Below are 19,211 nucleotides of genomic sequence, written 5' to 3'. Positions count from 1 at the left end.
ATATATGCATTTTCTGTGGCTGATTTACAGTATACTTAATATAGGCTTTCCTACCCTAAAGTACTGCAAGAAAGAAAATCTTTATGCCTTAGTAATATGCAAACCTGAAAGAGGTCAATATGGTTTAGAAAATAAAATACTATGAAAGCTTTTAGTGATATTTTTCCTTCTGTTCTCCCCTTAAGAGTTTGATAGATTAAATCAACTACACTTTCAGTATTTTAGTATTCCTATGAATAATTTTCTTTTTATTCCTCCATCTCACTTCTTTTAATTAGGGCTGTCAATTAATAATTGTTAACATGTGAAATTACTGCAAGAACCAATTAATGTATTAATTTTTTTAACACATTAATTGTGCACGTGGTTTTGGAGCCTGTGCCCCGGCTGCCCTGCCCTGCTGCCATCATCACCATCTTCAGGCCGCCTCACGGGGCAGTAGTGATGGTGCAGAGTTGCCATAGGGCAGCCTGGGCATGGGCACCAGGCAGCTGCAGCAGGAAGGTGAGGGAGCAGGGCACACCCACCCATGCACCTACCCACAACCCCTGTCCAGGGCCCTGAGCAGCTGGGCTGGCAGCACTGGGGTTCAGGGAAGGCGGTGCTGAGCCTCAGCAGGGCTACCTGGCACCCTTGGGCCCCACGGCTCAGGCTTGGGGTGGGTCAGGACTGCCTGGGAGCTCTGGCATGAGCTGTCTCTGGGCCTGTGGGTCCCTGTGCATCCCCAGTCTGGGCCTGTGCCAGAGCTCCTAGGCAGTCCCAACCCACACTGAGCCCGAGCCATGGGGCCCAGGGGTGCCAGGCAGCCCTGCCACGGCAGCTCCATGCAGGTTCCAGGGGGATGCAGGCTCTGGACAGCTGCAGCAGGAAGATGGGGGGGGGGGCACACCCACCCACTCACAACCCCCCATCCACGGCCCCAGCCACCTGAGTTGGCAATGCCAGGGGTTTGGGTAAGGCGGTACTGGGCTACAGCGGGGCTGCCTGGCATCCTTGGGCCCAGAGCAGGTTGGGACCACCTGGAACCCATTGAGCAAGTCAGTGAGAAAGTTTGAGCCCAGGTGGGGGCTGGGGCTGGAGCAGCTGCCCCCAGCCTAGGCTGCCTGAGGCCACCGCTACTGCGGGCCATGCTTAGGTAGGGGGCACACCCTGGGCCCAGGGCAGCTGGGTAGGGACCCGGCTCAGATTGGGCATCCTGACAGGGCATGCAGGGGTCCCTCCTCCCCAGGCTCCAGACCCCGCTGCGAACAACCCCCCTCCCTGGGCTCCAAACCCCACATACACACCCATAGACTTCCACACCGTCACAAATTCCCCTCCACAGACATACCCTACACCCACCCACAACCATACAAAATACCTGCATCATTTTGCATAATTTTGAGGGGTTTTTGCGCATAATTTTGAGTTTTTAGCTGTGTGATTAAACTCTCAATTAATTATGACTAATTTTTTAAAATCATGTAAACTAATTGCCATCAGTTTTTTTAATCATTTGACAGCCCTACTTTTAATATGTTTACCTTTTTTCCTTTCTTAAAAGCATATATGTGACTAAATGCCTCAGTTACTTGAATATGAGGCAGAGTTAAGAATTATCATACTGTTGCTTGTCTGCATTACAGAAACCCCCATGTTTGGGATACCCAGTCACAATGACCATTGTTTATGTGTTTTCAGGGCAATATTCTTTAGGTGTTGTCAAAATAAAGTTCTGTATTGCAGAATAGATTACAGTAAACTGTGTTCCTGGGGTGGTGGATGGTGACGCTCCATCCCCACCCGCCCACGTGTGCCCACTAGGGCCTTTCCAAGTACCCCCAGGAGTATGCATACCCCTGGTTAACAAACCCTGGCTTAGCAAGATCATCAAAATAAGGTATAGTCCTGTATAGAGGTGCACCCATATATCAGTCCATATCGGATTGGCACCGATAAAAGGAAAATAGACACTATCGACAGTCAACTTTTTTTGGCCAGTGTAGCCAATAATGTCACTGATACATGCCGTGTGCAGCCACACCATTCACAAAGCCCCGAATATAGCCAGGCAGGATGGAGAGTAGCGTCTGAATGGTAAGTTTGTGGTGGGGAAGCAGATGGAGGTCCCCACAGTGAGGGAGAGAATGGGGCAGGGGTAGGCATTGCCCAGCTGGCACGGTGTGGGGCGTGGGATGGAGCCTTGGGCAGCTTATTTTGGGGGGCACAGAGGGGCAGCTCCCATCATGCACAAAGCTGGGGGGAATGGCGTGCTCATGTGTCCCCCAGATTTGTGCAGGGGGTAAGGGTGGGCTGCCTGCTGTGGGCTTGGGGCTAGGGGCTGCACCAGCCTCTTCCCAGCAGGGGGTCTGGGCCAGGGCTGTGTGAGGGGTGGGCGGGGGTGGTGCTGGGAAGGGGACTATGGAGTGGGCTAGAGCCACCCCAAAATTTGCCCTAGTCCTCCTCTAGCCCTCCTCCCAGTGCTGCCACCTGCCCTATCCCCATCCACCCTGAGCACAGCCCCGGTTCAGCCCCCCACACCGGGAAAAGGCTGGTGCAGTTCCTGGGCTGGAATCCACAGCAGACAGCCTGCCTTTGCCCCTTGCACAAATCTTGGGGGCACATGCCCTCCATACTTCCCTCAGGGTGCATGCAACAGCCAGGAGCTGCACCCCAACCTTCCCACCTCCCTGTGCCTCCTAGACGAGCCTCCTGTGGCTTTATTCTGCACCCTGCCCTGCCCTGCCCTGCCCTGCCCTGCCCCAGCTGGTCAGCACCAGCACCCCTGCCTCAACCCCACTCCCTCCCTCACCATGGGGGCCTCAATCTGCCCCCCTCATGCCTCTTCCCCCTACAAACTTACCGACTGGACGCTGGTCTCCAGGCTACTGGGCTGCGTTACAGCTATCGGATCAATATCGGACAAAAAAATCTTTATCAGTGCACCCCTAGTCCTTTGGGGAGCCTATGAGGGGGGTGGGGTGGAAGACAGTTTGCACATGCTCAGCAGATACTTCCTGAAATAAAATGTTTGCTACCTACTTAAGTGAGTATTGTCCATCCTGATCTCTGAAGAAGGTACAGGACATATGGGGCTGGAGGGAATATGCAGTTAAAACCATATCAGAATGAATACGGGCAGTCCTCAACTTACAACATTTCGAGTTATAACGTTTCATACTTACAACTTTTATAAATTGACACCCTGTTTCAACTTTCTGACGTCAGTTTTGAATTTACAACGCTTGATCCGACGCCGTGCCACACAAGCTAACGAGTTTGCTGCATCACCTATCTCCCTGGAGAACACCTTCCTTGCACGCTTTCTTTAAGAAAGCAGACAAGATTCCAGAAAAACCTGCAGCCAAGACTCCTGAGAAGACGCTAGCCAAGAGCCCTTCAAAAAGTCCAGCAAAGTCACCTTGAAGAAGTCCTTCCAAATCAATATGATTGTTATTTACAATATAAATATATTAATGTAGCTATATTACTCATCTGTAATTGATTGAGTACAAAATTCTGAGTTATTTTCGGTGAAAATAGGATATCGGGCCTTGGTTCAGGAACCAATCCTCCATTTATAACATTGCTTCCTATGGGAAAATCGGTTCCGAGTTGCAACGTTTCACTTAAGATGTGGTTTTCAGGAACCAGTTGTGTCATAAGTCCGAGGACTGCCTGTATGCACTTAAAGGGCTGAATTAAGTTTGCATAGTCATAGCTTTTGAGTTTTTTTTCTGTGCAGCTTTAATAGGAATCTTTAAATGTAGTGTTTTATGTGTCATTACTTATAAACTTTTGCCCAGTGCATTACTCTGGCTACTTGCTGGATTGCAGATCTTCAAACATTTCGGTAGGCTGGGCCACATTGCAATAACGAGATTGCCTGTCTGTCGTAGATCATTTCTACTCCAGTTTATGATCATGTAACCCTGTGGCAAATCAAGAAGTTTGTTATACAGAGACTATATATGATTTTTCCCTTTTTCCTAAATGCTTTGTCCTTTTGTTTTGGTTTTTTTGCTTGCTATTTCATCTTCTCTCAATATCTGGTCTGTTATTCTCAGCTAGAATACAAATGGAATCAACACCAAGTGACCACCCAATTCTTTGAGAAGCCGGAGTGGTGCATAAACTAAAATTTAAGAATAGAGTCCTGGTTAATGTCTATCTAGCTTCTGATGTGCAGAGTCAGTTGACTATTTCTGATGAGTAAATGACTGTCTTTGTTTTATTGTTCCATTAAGAAAATAGCTGGTTTGTTCTTAAGTGGATAAATGGCTTGATTACCCTTTTTCATAATGTTAATAAAGTAGATGACTCAAATGAAAGCACTTGCACACTGATCATTATTAAAGCGGGGTGGACCTGGCTCATTCTATTTAATTTATTTTTCATGAGGCTGTGCCTTTTTGTGCCATTTTTCTCTTGGAGTTAGCTCTACTCTTCCCTTCCTACTATTAGCAGAACTTCTAGTGTGTGGGTCTGCTTTTCTGTCACTTGTATTACTTTGGTAAACTGTCATTTTACTTTGAAGGCTACGTTTTGAGGAACCTGTTTGCTGATAGTCCGTTAATTGGCTTTTGTGTTTAGTGGGCTACTAATTCATGGCAGAAATTAATTTAAGTATATTGGGGTGGGGATGTTGTTTTAAATTATTTTTAATCTGTGCCTTATTCCATGAAATGCACATCTGTTGTTAAAACATATTTTTAGAAAATACTTTTCAATTTAATAATTACTGCCTGTCAAAACTTTTAATGGCACCCTTTGCTACTTCAGTACTTACAGTCATAACATTTTGCTGGGAGATACTTCACCCCAATATCCATTTGTGTTGAACCAATAGTTTATGGCATATTTTACTTTCAGATTAATTGTATCCAATGGTCAGATTATGTGAAATAAATAATGCTCAAAACAGCTTACAATTGTGATATTTTTTTCTAGCATGGTTAAAAAATTAGGCTCTGCAAATCTAGGTGCACTCTTCAGAAGTATATCTCCGCTCCAAATTCACCCACATTGTTTTGCTTACAGAAGCATAATCTTCCTGGTAGATTGTGAAATTAATGTGGTATATGTTATATGTAACATGTTATGCTACTGTCAGATAGTAAATCTCTTTCTGCACATGACCTTTTAAAAATTGTTTTGGAAAACACTTGTTTGTAGCAAAGGGTACTTTTTATTCTGAAAACCTCTTCCTGTTAAGAAGTTGTCTTCTGAAAGAATCTGCATCTTTTAATGATTGCTGACCAATTTGACTTCCGGCTGATTTTCCAATTGCTTCATTTCTTCTGCATCTGAAGCAAAATAGTAGTTTGCAGGGTGGGTTTGATAATAGACAGTCGACACTGAGGAGGGGAGAGGATAGCACAGCTTCAAATTAACAGGACCATAAGAACTAGAGCTGAAAAACAGCTAGCAGGTGGTATGATCTTTTATGCCCTGCTACATCTCTGAGTAGTGCAGTTACTTCCTATGGTACGTTTTTGAATCCTCTGTCTGGTTCATTTTTAAATTGTTTATTCTGAAAATTTACTTTGTAAAATGGGATCCTACATTAAACGATTTTCAATTATGTCTCTATTATATGTTCTTGCTCAAAACAAAGTGAACATTTCAGAAACTTCAGTGATTAGTCTACAGCTATTCCATTTTGCAGATTGAAACACTACTGGATTGTTACTGTTACTGTTCCTAGCTGTCTAATGCTTTTAGTAACACTGTAGATCAGTCATGGTCAATGTTTTTGGTAGGTATAGCACAAATTAGCCCTGCACGCTCCTGGAGTGTCACTTTAATCCCCTTCCCCTGCCGGATCTGCTGTTCTGCTTTCTGTTTCCTGCCCTGTGCTCCTTGCCTGATCTGCCACTGATTTTTTTTCTTCCTGTTCATTCTGCTTCTCTGCTTTCTGCTTCCTGTCCTGTCTGCTGCTGTAATACCTACCCACTTCCTGACCTGCGGCCTGTGCCACTTGTGGCATAGGTATTGCAGGTTGGCTATCACTGATGTATTGTACATTGGCAAACAAAGTTTGGGAGTAGCTTAAATCTTTTTATTTATTTATTTTTTCATAGCTTGGTGATCCATCTATTTTCCCTGCTGTCATTGTGGAACATGTTCCTAGTGCAGACCTCCTACACAATTACTCTGGCTTATCCTGTGTTGATGAACCTAGTGACATGATTACCGAAAGTTCATTGGATGTTGCAGAAGAGCAAATCATAGAAGATGATGATATCACTCTGACAGGTTTGTTGCTTTAACAAGGTGGCAGTGGCTTGCAATGAAAAACTTTTTCTTACAAAGCAAAATGAAACAGACCTATGCCAGAGCCAAGTATGAAAGATAAGTTATAGGGGAAATGTGTAGGGCTGCATAGAATCTCTTACCATGTTCTTTACCACTAGGTCTGTTTTAAAACAAAACTTAAGGTACTGGCAATAAAGGTAAGTAGACTTGTTACAGTATACTTGATGCATATGCCTAATGCTTTGCATTTTTTTTACAAAATGCAATATATTTTATTAGAATAGCAGTAGAAACTGTGGAAGGTGTCCAGTGTAAGCAGAATTGTGGTGCTGTTGGAAAAAACAAGTAGCAAAAACTTCTCTCCCAGCTGAATGTTATGACTCTGCCTTTTCCAAAATCATGAAAAAAGCAAGTAGAAAATATTTTTATAAATGAGAATTGCTGTTTTATTACTAATTTCTTGTTAGTGCTATACATTATGAAGATGATGATATATATCCTGCATATGAGTTTACAGTCTAAATTGGACAATTAATAAACTATAGGTGCTGGAAGGCCCCATCCGAAAGTTTCTCAGACTTTGTGCTTTTTATTTTTGTAAGGTATTTGTTCGTATTTTCTGGTGGGTACCTGGCTTTAGAGGTGGGTACCTGGCTTTTCAGAACTTTTTCGATAAAAGCAGGTATCTATAGCAAGAAGTAAACTAGACTTTTGATGTAATTTTACTGTTTTAACTACCTGAAGATGCATTAGTAGCTTTAAAATATATAGGCTAATGATGGTTAGAGTTATAAAAGTAAGTGTAAAAAATACAGAAGATAATTTGCAACATTTAACAGTGGCATAGTTTGATGACATGGGTGTTTTATATAAAACTCTGTTAGTGAAGAGGGACTGAGAAGAAGAGAAAACAAATGGACCCTAATGAGGAAGGCTTATTTGCAGTATCATAGATAGCTCAGATCTTTCAGGCAGATACTGAGTACACAGACCATGCAAAGTGATCCTTCAGAAGGTGTAAAGCATTGCAGGGAGTGGACATCTTCCCAGAATTTTGATCTAGGTGATAGTAGTATCTATTTTTGTTTTGCTTTTTTCCAGTGAGAAGGTCACAAACATGTAGTCTCAAGTGTTGGTGAATGGTAGTGAGATTGCCTGAAAGTCTAACCTCCCAACCAGAACAGTTTTCAAAGTCATGCTCTTAATATTTTGAGTCCTTTCGCGTGTGGTAACCTTGACTAAGATGTTTGACAGAAGTTTGTTCTCCTACCATGCAACTTTTTGTACCGGATGTGTGCCCATATTTAAAAGCAAAACTAAAACCCACTTGGCAGGAATTATTCTCAGCAGAGTTTTATTTGAAGAGTTTGCCCCCTTTTTCCATTAGTGAGTTATCCATGAACAAAACAGAGTTTTACAGATGTGTAGCTCAAGGCTCTTCAGTAATTTCTGTCATGATCTCATGTCAATTTTGGGCTGTTTGCTAACTACTGACTGGAACTCTGACTTAAGTCCCTTGCTGCTTGTATTTATTATTCCCAAGGATCCTGGTTTTCTCTGATTAAAAAAAAAAATTCACCCATTTTAGTTTAAAAAAAAGTAACCCAAAATCCACATTTTCCCATGATTAAAATGAAACACCACTAATATAGATAGTGATATAGATTATATATTGACTATTAGATATATATCTACATATATATATATAGTAGTTTCATTTTAATCATGGAAAAATGTGTATTTTGGGTTACTTATTTTAAACCAAACATTGGGGATTTTTTTTTTTTTTTTTACAGAGAAAACTGGGATCCTTGGTTATTTCTAATGTGTAATTGGACGGCTGATAATTTCCACTTCCTTAATGCACCACATTCCAGAGTCTTTTGAGCTGTGGAAATGGTGTAAACCTGAATTAGCGTTAGTATTTTTTTGGCTAATGGATCGGCCCACCCTTGCCTGCCAACAGCCTTGTGGTCATTTGCTGCTCACACAAGGCTTGTACTGTGCTACAGTCTTCCTCAGCGTCCCCAGAGACTGGAAACCTGCCATGCTTGTAGCCCATGGTTTCACAGAGCCTATGGAGTCGCGCACAGCCCATGGCACTAGGGTATGGTGTTGCATGTGTAGTCAAAACTTGCTTAGCCTCCTCTCTGCCCCGCCCCCACCACCTTTACTCCATGCTATAAAATGAGGACTTTCCCATTTTTTTCATCCAATTTAAACTGCCACCCTATGGAAAACATAGTGGCTCCTCTGCCTCTGGGGGCACTAACATAATCTCTCTTATTAGGATTCAGAATTAAAATAACAATTTGTTGAATGTTAAGAGTGCCGTTGTAGCTAGTGATGGTCCAGGAGTTCTGCAAGAGTCAAGGATTTCTTAAGGTGGTATCTTTTATGGGACCAACTGCATAGCTGGGGTACAGTTAGGCAAGGCGTTCTTCTTCAGGTCAGTGTCTAACTCTATCCCAACTATGCAGTTGGTCCAGTAAAAGATACCACCCTATGAAATTCTTGCCTTTTGTATTTATTAAGGGACATGCGTATCTGAGTGCAAACTTCACTATAGTGCTTACCTAGTATGATTATTGCCCATATGCAAAGCACACATTCTCATCCAAGAAGATATTTCTCTTTTCACTACAGAGGAATCCTAGGTATTTTATTTTTTTCCTTTTTTACCTTCCCCTGTTGCTCTGAGCATGCACGTGGTCTATAAGGCTCTGCATACACAGTCGTTTCTATATGACTATAGGAATGCTGATATGTATAGTCTTTGGGCTATATGTAAAACGTAGCACTTTCTCCCAAGTTTCTTGGAGAAATCTACAAGAGTTTATTTTTAATGCAAACCATAGCCATTGCTTCAATTCTAATTTTGAACATGATGCAAGACACCCTCTTGAAACTGCCATATAAAAGAAGTGGTTTTTACAGTGACTATTCCAGTTACTACATTTATCCAAATTATAAATCTTTTTATTATTTTTAGTGACAGACATGCTTCATTTAACAGTATAGCTCTCATTCCCTGTTAAAACATGGAAAGATACAGTAGTGTTAGTCTGAAGTCAGGCAGAAGGCAGGGTGGAGATGCACTTTACGGACTAGCTAAATCAGAGATGCAAAAGTTTTTATGAGCCTGAAAGCTCATCACATGAAATGAGCTTGGGCTCATGAAAGTTTATGCATCTCTGATTTAGTTAATCTGTAAAGTGCACCGCTACCTTCTTTGTATGTTAAAAGCATGTTACACTGAGAAATTGCAATAGATTGTATGGTCAGTAGCTGCTGATCTAAGTAGACTGTAAATAATTAAAAGAGGAGTAATAAAAGTTGGGGGTTTTTTCTTTAAAAATGTGCTTGACCTTGAGGTACATAACAGGCTACATTATTTCTGCTGGGAAGAATGGGGGGCAATATTTTTGGTAGCATAAATTCTAAGAGAAAATGTTTTGTTAGACTGTATACCTTGCTATTTTTTTAACAGTAATTATCAATAATGTACCTAAAAGTGAGCAACTAATTGGATCACTCAAATTATTGCTACCTCTTCTCTGCTCCCTGTATTGGAGTGTGCTTTTTATTTAAGAACAGTTTATTTAAAATAAGCCCCAAATAGCAATAAACTCAGGTTAATTTGTCACTCTAATGGTGAATTATCCAGTAGCAATAGTTTATCAGGAGTTCATAATAGAGAGTGGGAGGGGCTGGCAGGAAATTGGAACAATGGTGAATCAAACCTTAGTAGTAAATTATCCCATAGCTAGTTAACCACAGTGTACTGTGTTTGGATGAAAGAGAATGTTGTAACACAGATGAATGCATGTTCTGATTGGGGAGGTGCCAGTAGGAACAAATAGAAAAAAGACTTTCAATTGTTATGTACCAGTAATTAAATTGTACAGGCCTGAGTACATTAGGACCCACAAGAGTGACTTACAGTTGATACAAGTGCTGAATTTGAATGCCAAGTAATTTTGAGAGGGTGTTTCTGCTGAAATACAATTCTCTTCATCCCCCTCCCACTATTAAAGTAATTTACATAAATTGAGCAATAACTCTTGAGTCATCATGAGTATGTAGATTACACAACGCTGTAATACTACCCACAGACTGAACAATGTCTCTTGAAAAATGTTTGTTTTTAAAGCAATATTTTGCTATATCCCCCAATTTCAAGTGGTCTTAAATTATAATTGGGTTAGAGAGCTAGGCAACAACCAGATTACAGTTCAAATTATAATAATTTCTTCTGAAAAAAGTCACTAAATCTGTAGCTCTAACTCATTTCTTTGTGACTGCCCTTTTTCTTGATTTTGCTGTTATTTTGAGTCTCCGGGTCTCTGTTTCTGTCTGTAGTGGAATCAGGGCTGAATTTAAATACAGCTGTAACTGGCACAGTCCTTCTCAGCTTGGACAACAGGCCTTATTGTCTGTGCTTTGAAGCTGATTGCCACAAATGCTGACAACGAGGGCATGCTGTAGAGAGTGTGGGGTTGTATGAATGTAACTAGTAGACAGCAAAAGCATTTAAGTACAAGTGGAAATTAGTCACTCAAGCAGCCACCGTGTTAGGAACCCAGCTGTATGCAGCATTCCAGGGTTTGTTTTTTGTTTTAATGCATTTAATTGGGGCTAAATAAAGCTCACTTGATCATATTATATAGGGATTTACATTGTGAGGGGATTTCAGCTGTTACTGTCTTACCATAAGTAAGGCAATAGCCATGGAGCAGGGGTCATGCTAAGCTACTACTTGTGATAACAATAGATCATATTCTGTTCCACTTATTAGGTATGTAAATAGACATAAAAACATAAGTGAGAATGTATTTCAGTGAAATTCCATTAATGCATCTACATTTGGAACAACCACCATCTTACCCTTCAAATGGAGTCACTAAAAAGCAGTAAGGAGGAGGTAGACCCACTGATCCTTTGGATTAATACCATTTTCAGGGTGGAACGGAATCTGACCCTAGGGGTGCTATTCCACAAACACCATGGTAGTAAAGGAAATGTTGGATAGTGTTTGCTATGAATATATGGCTTGATAGGGCTTTACTTAAATAATAAGGCAAAATGATAGTGCATGGAGAAAGAAAGCCATTACTACTTATTCAAGGTACCATTTCCAATGGGTGTTTTTTGTACTGAATATAGTGCACGTCTAAGTTGCAACACTTGTAGTAGATATTAAAGAAGGCCTCACAACTGTACTTTTTTGGTATGCTTTAGACTGAATAATAGTATTCTATTCCTGCTTAGTTTGAACAGTGTGGTTGAAGACCCGGTTATACAAACTTGCCTGCATTGTCCTTAGTGAGGTCTGTAAGAGGGTCAGACCTTGAGCACACCTGGAGGGGGCAGAGCTGCAACCTTTAATATGGGGCTGCAGCTTGAGAACCAGTCAGCACCATGGGTCATCATTCTCTTCCAGCTGCTCCAGAGGTTGCAGTAAGGAAGAACAGCCTCAGTGAAGGCTGGAGCAGCCAGAGGCAACCTGCATAACTTTAACAAAATGTGGATTGGATTAAATGGCTGAGGATCTGTAAGCCCTGAGTAAAATGCAGCCTGGATCCAAGCCCTTTGTGGGGCTGGATTTGGCCTATGGGCTACAGGTTGCCAAATCCCCCTGCAAATGGGGACCAAGATAGTTCTCTAGCAGAGCACTTAGTGGCTCAGTGAGAATGAACTCCAAGCAATGGGAGAAGCTAGAGTAATTTCTTATATATATTTTGACCTTCAGTCCTTTTTTTTTTTCAAGTTAGAGATTGAAGTCTTGAAATCACCTACAGCTGTGTACATGAGAACTACGATGAAGTGTCCAGTAAATTCCATTGGTTATCAAAATCTTTTGGCACTGAATATTTCGTTCTGTGTTGCACTGATTCCCAGCCCACTGCTGGTGGGCACAATTCCTGTTGCTGGTTATAATCTCCAAGAATCTGAATGTTTTACGAGTTATTTTTTGGGTTATATATGTGCCCTCTTGTGGATGTTGTGATGGGGTAAAATGTCATGCTGTCTTCTGTCAATCAACACTTAGGGGAGTAGAGAGCAGAGTATTTTTGGTGAGTGCCTTGAGTTTGGAATTCACTCCCTTTGTTCACAAGAGACAGAGGTTGGCAGTTTTTAAGGTCATGATCCAAAATACACTGTGTTTTCTAGTACTTTTTTCCCCCCGGGGCTTATAGGCACAGGACTGTTTACTCCATATACCATCAGTGGGTTGAAGTGATAGAGGAAAAGGTGGGGAAGAATAGATCGCAGTTTAGGAAAAGCTATTTTAAAAAGTATCTTTTATTCACCAAGATGCTTTGAACCTTCATTTCCATCCCATAAATATTGCCACTTATAAATTGTGTATATCAGCTAAATATAACCTTTTAGGCAAAAGTGCATAAAATTAAGCAGCTTGTAAAGCTTAAGTCCAAGCTGCAGCTTGTTACAAATGAGATATTGTCTCTTGCCTGCAGTTGAAGCATCTTGTCATAATGGAGATGAAACAATGGAGACTATTGAAGCTGCTGAGGCACTTCTCAATATGGATTCCCCTGGTCCTATGTTGGATGAAAAAAGAATAAGTAAGTCTAAAAGTCATATGTCAGATCCATATTTTCCTTATTTCTAAGTGAAATATGAAAAACAATATATTATGGCTTGTGCTTTTATAAAAGAAATGGATGGATGGGGGATTTGTCAGTAGATTTGACATTGGAACATAGTGTGTGGTGAAAAATCACGGCAGCACTGAAACCTTCTGTCAGGGTTGGCCACTGAAGGGCACACAGGAGGGAACATAAAATAAGGTGGGTGAGTATTCTTAAAGTGATATTGTGGGTGATATTCTGCTAAATGCTGCTCCTATCTTGGCCCTTGAGAGACTTTGCATTCATGCTGGCAAAGTAACAATAGTCACTTTATCTATCCAGCTTACCTTAAATATGAATGAGAATATAGTGCTATTCTGTTGTGATTGCATCAGAACTTAGCTTCTGTTTAGAGCATTAAATTCTTTTGCAACTAAGTTGTTTATTCTGTATAAACTTCACGAACAGATGTGTTTACTTAAGGACTGATCTGTTTTGTCATGAAGACCTTAATTGCAGTAATGCATTTTCTGTACACTATTATGGTTTTATTTGGCTTGCTTACTTGTTTCTCTTAGAAATGGAAGTGGTTTTAAAGAGTCCACTTAATTCTGTTGGAGTATTCTTAAAGTCTTTATTGTTTTTTTCCTTAAGCAAATATATTTGGTACATCTGAAGATGAAGTTATGGTTGCTCCTATTACGCATGTATCGGTCACACTTGATGGGATCCCTGAGGTAGTAGAAGTTCACCAACCTCAAGACTGTTATAGTGAATCACTAGATACTCCAGAACTTGAGCAACCTAAGAAGAAAAAGGGTAAGGGGGCTCATGGGATATACAACTTTGGAATAACAAAACACTTAGAGATGTGCTGTCTTCATCCTGTGTGCATACAGGTTCCATTTAGTATTATTAGAAGCTATGCATGCAAACATCAGTAAATTGGATTAAGTTTTCTCTTCTGGCAAATCAAGAAAAATCACCATTTTATTTGCTTTTCACTTCCAACTGAGGGTGTTTACTCAGATACTAGTGATGGTACAGTTCTAATCGTGTGGAATTATTATTACACTATATATATGGATCCTGTACTATTCCATACTTTAGTCTCTCCAAAGTAGAACTGCACCAAAAATCCATTGGTATTACCTTGACCCCAAATAAGCTATGTGGTCCAATCAAGGGGAGCAACTGAGAATTTATGACCTCATAATGCAACTTTAAAAGAGGGATTCAAACTATAGTTTTGGATGTCAGCTATCTTCCAGGACCCTATTTCTGCTTGCTTAACATCTAACCCCTTCTCACCAGTGTGCTCAGAATGACATTTCTGCTAGAGACTGAGAACTTTTATGTCCCTGAATTTTCAAATTCTTTAGTCCCACTGTTGTTTTTGTACCCCTGTTCCTAAGCAATTTCCTGCTCTTATTCTTCCTTTCTTATTCCCATCCTTGTGTTTCCCCTGCACTGCTTCTCACTTAGAATGTCACCAGTGTTTGGTTTAAGAAATCAAATGTTGCACAGCAAGCAGGTTTGCTGTAGCATCTGGTACAGGAAGAAAGATGTTGCTAAAAATGGTTCCTTGGCTCACATTTTCATTAATACACTTAGCTTTCTATCAAAGAAAAATAGGGCTGAAAAAGACCTCAGGAGATCATCTAGTCCAGTGGTTCTCAACTCTTTTTGTACTGGGACCCATTTGTAAACATCGATGGCTGGTCCTGACCCAGGACCCCTTACTCCTGACCCACTGCCCCTAGGCCCCAGCCCCCCAGTGTGTGAGGCAGGTGGTGGGTATGTGGGGCAGGAGGGGCCCCAGGGAACTCTGCCAGCCTGCAAGGGAAAAGCCACAGTTTCCCACATTTTTCTCTTTTAAAAGAAAATCCATTTTTAAAGTTTGTTGATCCATTTTTCAAAGTTTTTTTCTCAATCCTTTCATATATTCTTGCAACCCACTTTTGGGTCACAACCCACTGGTTGAGAAACGCTGATGTAGTCCAAGCCCCTGCTCAAGGTCAGGAGCATCTCTATCTAAACCATGCTAGGCCAAAATGTTTGTCTAATCTGCATTAACTTTGAATGATGGAGATTCCGCAAAATTTGTAGATAATGTATTCTGGTGTTTAACAACACTCTTAGTTAGAAAGAGCTTCAGGCAAAGTTAGTGCTCCATTTTGACAATTCTGTCATTAGAAAAAGCAGGTCTTGCAGGACTGCCTATATAGATAGTTTTCTCTCCCTTCCAGTCTTGCACCAGCTGGTACATAGTAGTATTGCATATTGTCCTTAGTTTCCCCCTTGGCTTTTTGAAGATCTACATCTCTCGGGGACTCGCCTCATGGTAACATCTCCCAGCATCTATAGGACAGCATGCAGGAATGCCATACATTGAGTATACTGCCAACTGCTAGCCAACAGAGCCCAAAGCCTCTCAAAATAAATGTCACATTGATGTAATACCCTTCTTCTTTACTAGCCATAATGGCTCAGCACTAAGATCTCTATGAAACCACAGAGGTAAATCTAACTGCTTGGATGATTCCAAACTCATCTGCCTTATTCTCTTGGGTATGTTTGTTTGTTTGGTTTTTTTACTTTCATGATCACTGCACTCCACACAGTCCTCTCTGCTGCCTGACAGGCTTTTGCTGGCAGAATAAATGGATGCTGTGAGGGACTTAATGGGAGTTTGTTGTTTGATCCTCCCCCAGCCCTTGCATTGCGATACCCACCACTGCACTGTAAAAAGACTCGCAGAGTATAGAGCTGAGCATCGGAATAGTGCCAAAGGGTATCTTAGCAGAAAGCAAGAACAGAATGGTGTAAATTCAAGGGTAATGTGCCTGCTCATTCATGTGCTTCATTTTGGTTTATTTAAACAGTCGCAATTAGATGGAACAAACTAGATTGGCCTACCATATCCCTGTAGACATAGCCTCTGTAAACGTAACAGCTAAATGACCATCAAAACAGGGAGAAGCAGCATGCTTTGTTGGGCTGTCTGCTGTGTGAAATGGATATATTTGCCCAAATCTCTGAATTTAAGATGACCCCCGTGGAAAATGTATACATTTGTTTCCATGTATAGAATCCAATTATTGGAGGGCCATCTTAAATTCACTTCCCAACCCCAGTGTTGCATCAGGGAAAGCAGTGGCAGGTGGGTGTCAAGCAGACTGACCCTTGTCCCTTGCTCTTCCACACCTTGTCCCCTGCTTTCTATTCCCTTCACCACTTCTACCACCCTGCTGCCTGTCCCCCCTTCCTACTTCTCTGGCATCTGTTTTCTGCCCCTTCCCCTCCTCTCCCCCTGCCCACAATTTCTGTCCTCTCATTTGCTCCCTCACCCTCCTCCCATGCTGCTTACCTTAGCTCCAGCTCCAGTAGGCTCTGGCCCCACTCTGGCCTGGGGCACAGAGCATGTGTTTGCTTGGGCCTCAGTAGTGGCAGGGCTGCTATGGGACTAGGCTGGGGCCAGAGCAAACATGTGCTTTGTGCCCTGGGCTGGAACCTGCCAGTGCCAGAGCAAAGCAGTGTATAGTGGGCAAGCGGAGCTAGACAGGGGTGAGCAGATGGCAGAGATGGGGGCAGTGGGGGGGACAGATGAGGGGGTAGTAGAGGCAGCAGGGGACACTAGGGGGACAGATGGCGGGGCCAGAAACTGAGGGCAGACAGCAGCTGCAGGTCCAGCTCTGGTGCTGTGTTGGAGCCAGAGCCAGAGCTCAGCAGCTGCCTATCTCCCTGCTGTGTCATACTTGGATCCAGGATGAGGGGGGCTTATTCCCCATGGAAAATTGGGGGGGAAACCTTGTCTTGGATTTGAGTAAATACAGTATATCTGAATTTTTAATTTCAGATTGATAGCCTGTACTCCTGGCAGTAGGTGCTTCTACAAGAGTAGAAACAAATAAAAACAAAAACAGCATACATAGGGCATTACTTGTATAAAAGGACAAAAATATCAGTAACTCATACCTGCTCAACCAGATATTTCAAGCCACCTTTTCACAGAATTCCCCTTTAAAAATTAGTTTTGTGTAGTTGGGCAACAAATTCAGGCCACACTGAATCAAAGAAGGAATTATGTTTTGAAGCCTAGGATGCTTAAGGGAAATATCCTGCTAGCAATCGTTTTTTTGTTTTTTTGTTTTTTTGTTTTGTTTTTTTTTTTTAAAGATGGAATATTAGCTTGCGTGTCTCTTGATTGCAATTTTATGGTTTCACACACAGTCTGGTGTAATGTGGACCTAGAATATTAGTCTTTATAGGATGCAATCAACACTTCCCTTGGCTCAGTTACAGAGTATCAGTGTTATATGGGCTCTTTGTGTGATACAGTAAGCTAACAGCTTCATTCTGCAATAAATTCAGCTTCTGGGTCGTGTTATAGGGAAGCACCATCCATGTAGAATGGCTTGCAGTACTCTAAGCTTGTGGTAAGAGAAGTGTGAATTACTACAGCATCAAAGTCTACATTCAGAAGTCAAGGTCACAGACTTCCTGTGGGGGAAGGAGAAAGCACTCTTGGTTACAGCTGTAATGTGATCAAGAATTTAATCAGACCTCTAAATTGCAAACCTGCTTCAGGATGTACACCCTTAGTCAGAGGTGCTTGTATGTATGATCAGTGCTGCTGGTTGTTTCCCCAAGCCGTAGATTTTGGATTGAGTTTTAACCACCTAGTTCCCATGCCAGTCGTGGTCTCATTTAGATATAAGGCAATTTCATTATGTTGGAAAAATCAAGCCAGATGGTGATTATGGAGACTGTCATCAGTGTATGGAAGGCACTTTGTCCCTTTATCCTCCCTAGCGTCCTCCCATGAACTCTGTATAAGAGGGGAAACTAGGGGGAATCCTGCAGCACCTCACATTGACAGAGACTTCAAGGCCATTCACCAAAAACAACTTTGAGAGTTGTTCCACATAAAGGGGTTGAGCTAGTCAAGAATGACTCCATTTTCTTCCGCCAGGAGCCACAAATACTTAAAGCAGCCCCTTGTGGTCAGTGGAATCAGAGGCAGCTAGCCTAAAGATCTGGTATGGTAGTTCTCAATCTTTTTCATGTCAAGATCACTTGTGACTTCATCCTTCCCATCTTTTCAAAAAGAAAAGAGCATTTGTAAGGCTAAGGGCTCCCAACCTTCAGGCTAAAAAAAAAAAAATAGCCTTATTAATTGCTAGGAAAACCTTAATTGACCTGTGCGTTTGATACAGTTTCTTTCCAGAGGATTGCACCATAGTTGCCTCAACAACGGGTTTTCCAAGTGGAATGTGTAAAAGTTTATGTTTAGCAAGACTGTCAATATCAAAAGGTGCCTGGGCAAGAGGCCTCATTAGCGGCTTTCTAAAAGACAGCTGACATCCCACTTTCCCATGTCACCCAACAGGAAATGTTGATAATCTCAGCCATCAGACCATTACAGCTAGTTGTCACAGCGTGGGGTCCTGCAGGATGGCTGTGATCTCCCCAAGGCCCCCTTCCCATGTCAAGTTGGCCCAAAGGGCCCCCTCATTTCTCGCCCACCACATCTTTGATGGAGAATAAATATATGGGAGGCTGCCTTATGTCCTCTTGGACATGGTTTGAGGTAATATCTGACCCCGTGGACTCCTGGACCCCTTGTGGGTCCTGCTCTGCAATGGGTGCTTCAGGGGCTCCCTAGCCTTATGGACTACACGTGGCTCCAACCACCCCTTTACCACACCCCAAGCCTCGCAGCTGGAATTGACATTGTTCAGTCAGGGCCTTGCTATAATTTGGCCCCCTTGTCCTCTCTGGGCCCTGCATGGCCCCATCTTGCTCTGCGCCCTCTGACGCTTGTCAATCCGGGGCTTCTCACAGTAGTGCTGCCCCCTTCCTCCAGGGCTCACCATACCTGCACTGGGGCTTCCTGCCAATGCCCCCTCTCTGGGGCTCACCACACCTGCACTGGGGCTTCTCATCAATGCCCCCTCTCTGGGGCTTCTCAACTGCCCCCTTTTTGGGGCTGGAGTCAATGCACCCCAGTTGCTGTGTCCTCATTGGTGCTGGAGTCCCCACACTGCTGTGGGTCCCCTATGAGGCCTCCTCCAACCCCTAATAGTCTCACCCAAACCACCGGTCTTTAAGCAGCAACAAAACACAAGCCCCTGGGCTGTAACATAAATTAAAGCCACCCAGCTAAAACATCATTCCAGCCTACCAGGGAATACTCCATCCCCAAGCAGTCAGATGCTACTCCTGCAGTCAGGCTTCTCCTCTCTTCCCTGAGAGAACTCCTTCCCCCTTGGCTGTTGGCAGGGAACTCCCTACTTCCCTTCAGCCATGGGGTTTATATGTGCCAGGCCCTGCCCCCTTCAGTCAGCTGACTGCTGGCAGGGGTGGGGCATTGGT

The 19,211-nt window shown here is 42.6% G+C and overlaps 1 protein-coding gene across 1 annotated transcript in view; it reads left to right on the top strand.

The window, feature by feature from the left end:
* ELF1 (E74 like ETS transcription factor 1) overlaps nucleotides 1-19,211 on the top strand; it is a 119,087-nt gene that overhangs the window by 77,824 nt on the left and 22,052 nt on the right. The window contains 3 exon segments of the mRNA XM_025196154.1: nucleotides 6,063-6,237; nucleotides 12,720-12,827; nucleotides 13,488-13,652. Coding sequence (XP_025051939.1) covers nucleotides 6,063-6,237; nucleotides 12,720-12,827; nucleotides 13,488-13,652 — 448 coding nt within the window.

The sequence above is a fragment of the Alligator sinensis genome, unplaced genomic scaffold (assembly GCF_000455745.1).
Source record: "Alligator sinensis unplaced genomic scaffold, ASM45574v1 scaffold59_1, whole genome shotgun sequence".
In the NCBI taxonomy this organism is placed as follows: domain Eukaryota; kingdom Metazoa; phylum Chordata; order Crocodylia; family Alligatoridae; genus Alligator; species Alligator sinensis.
This window is presented reverse-complemented; position numbering and strand designations above follow the sequence as displayed.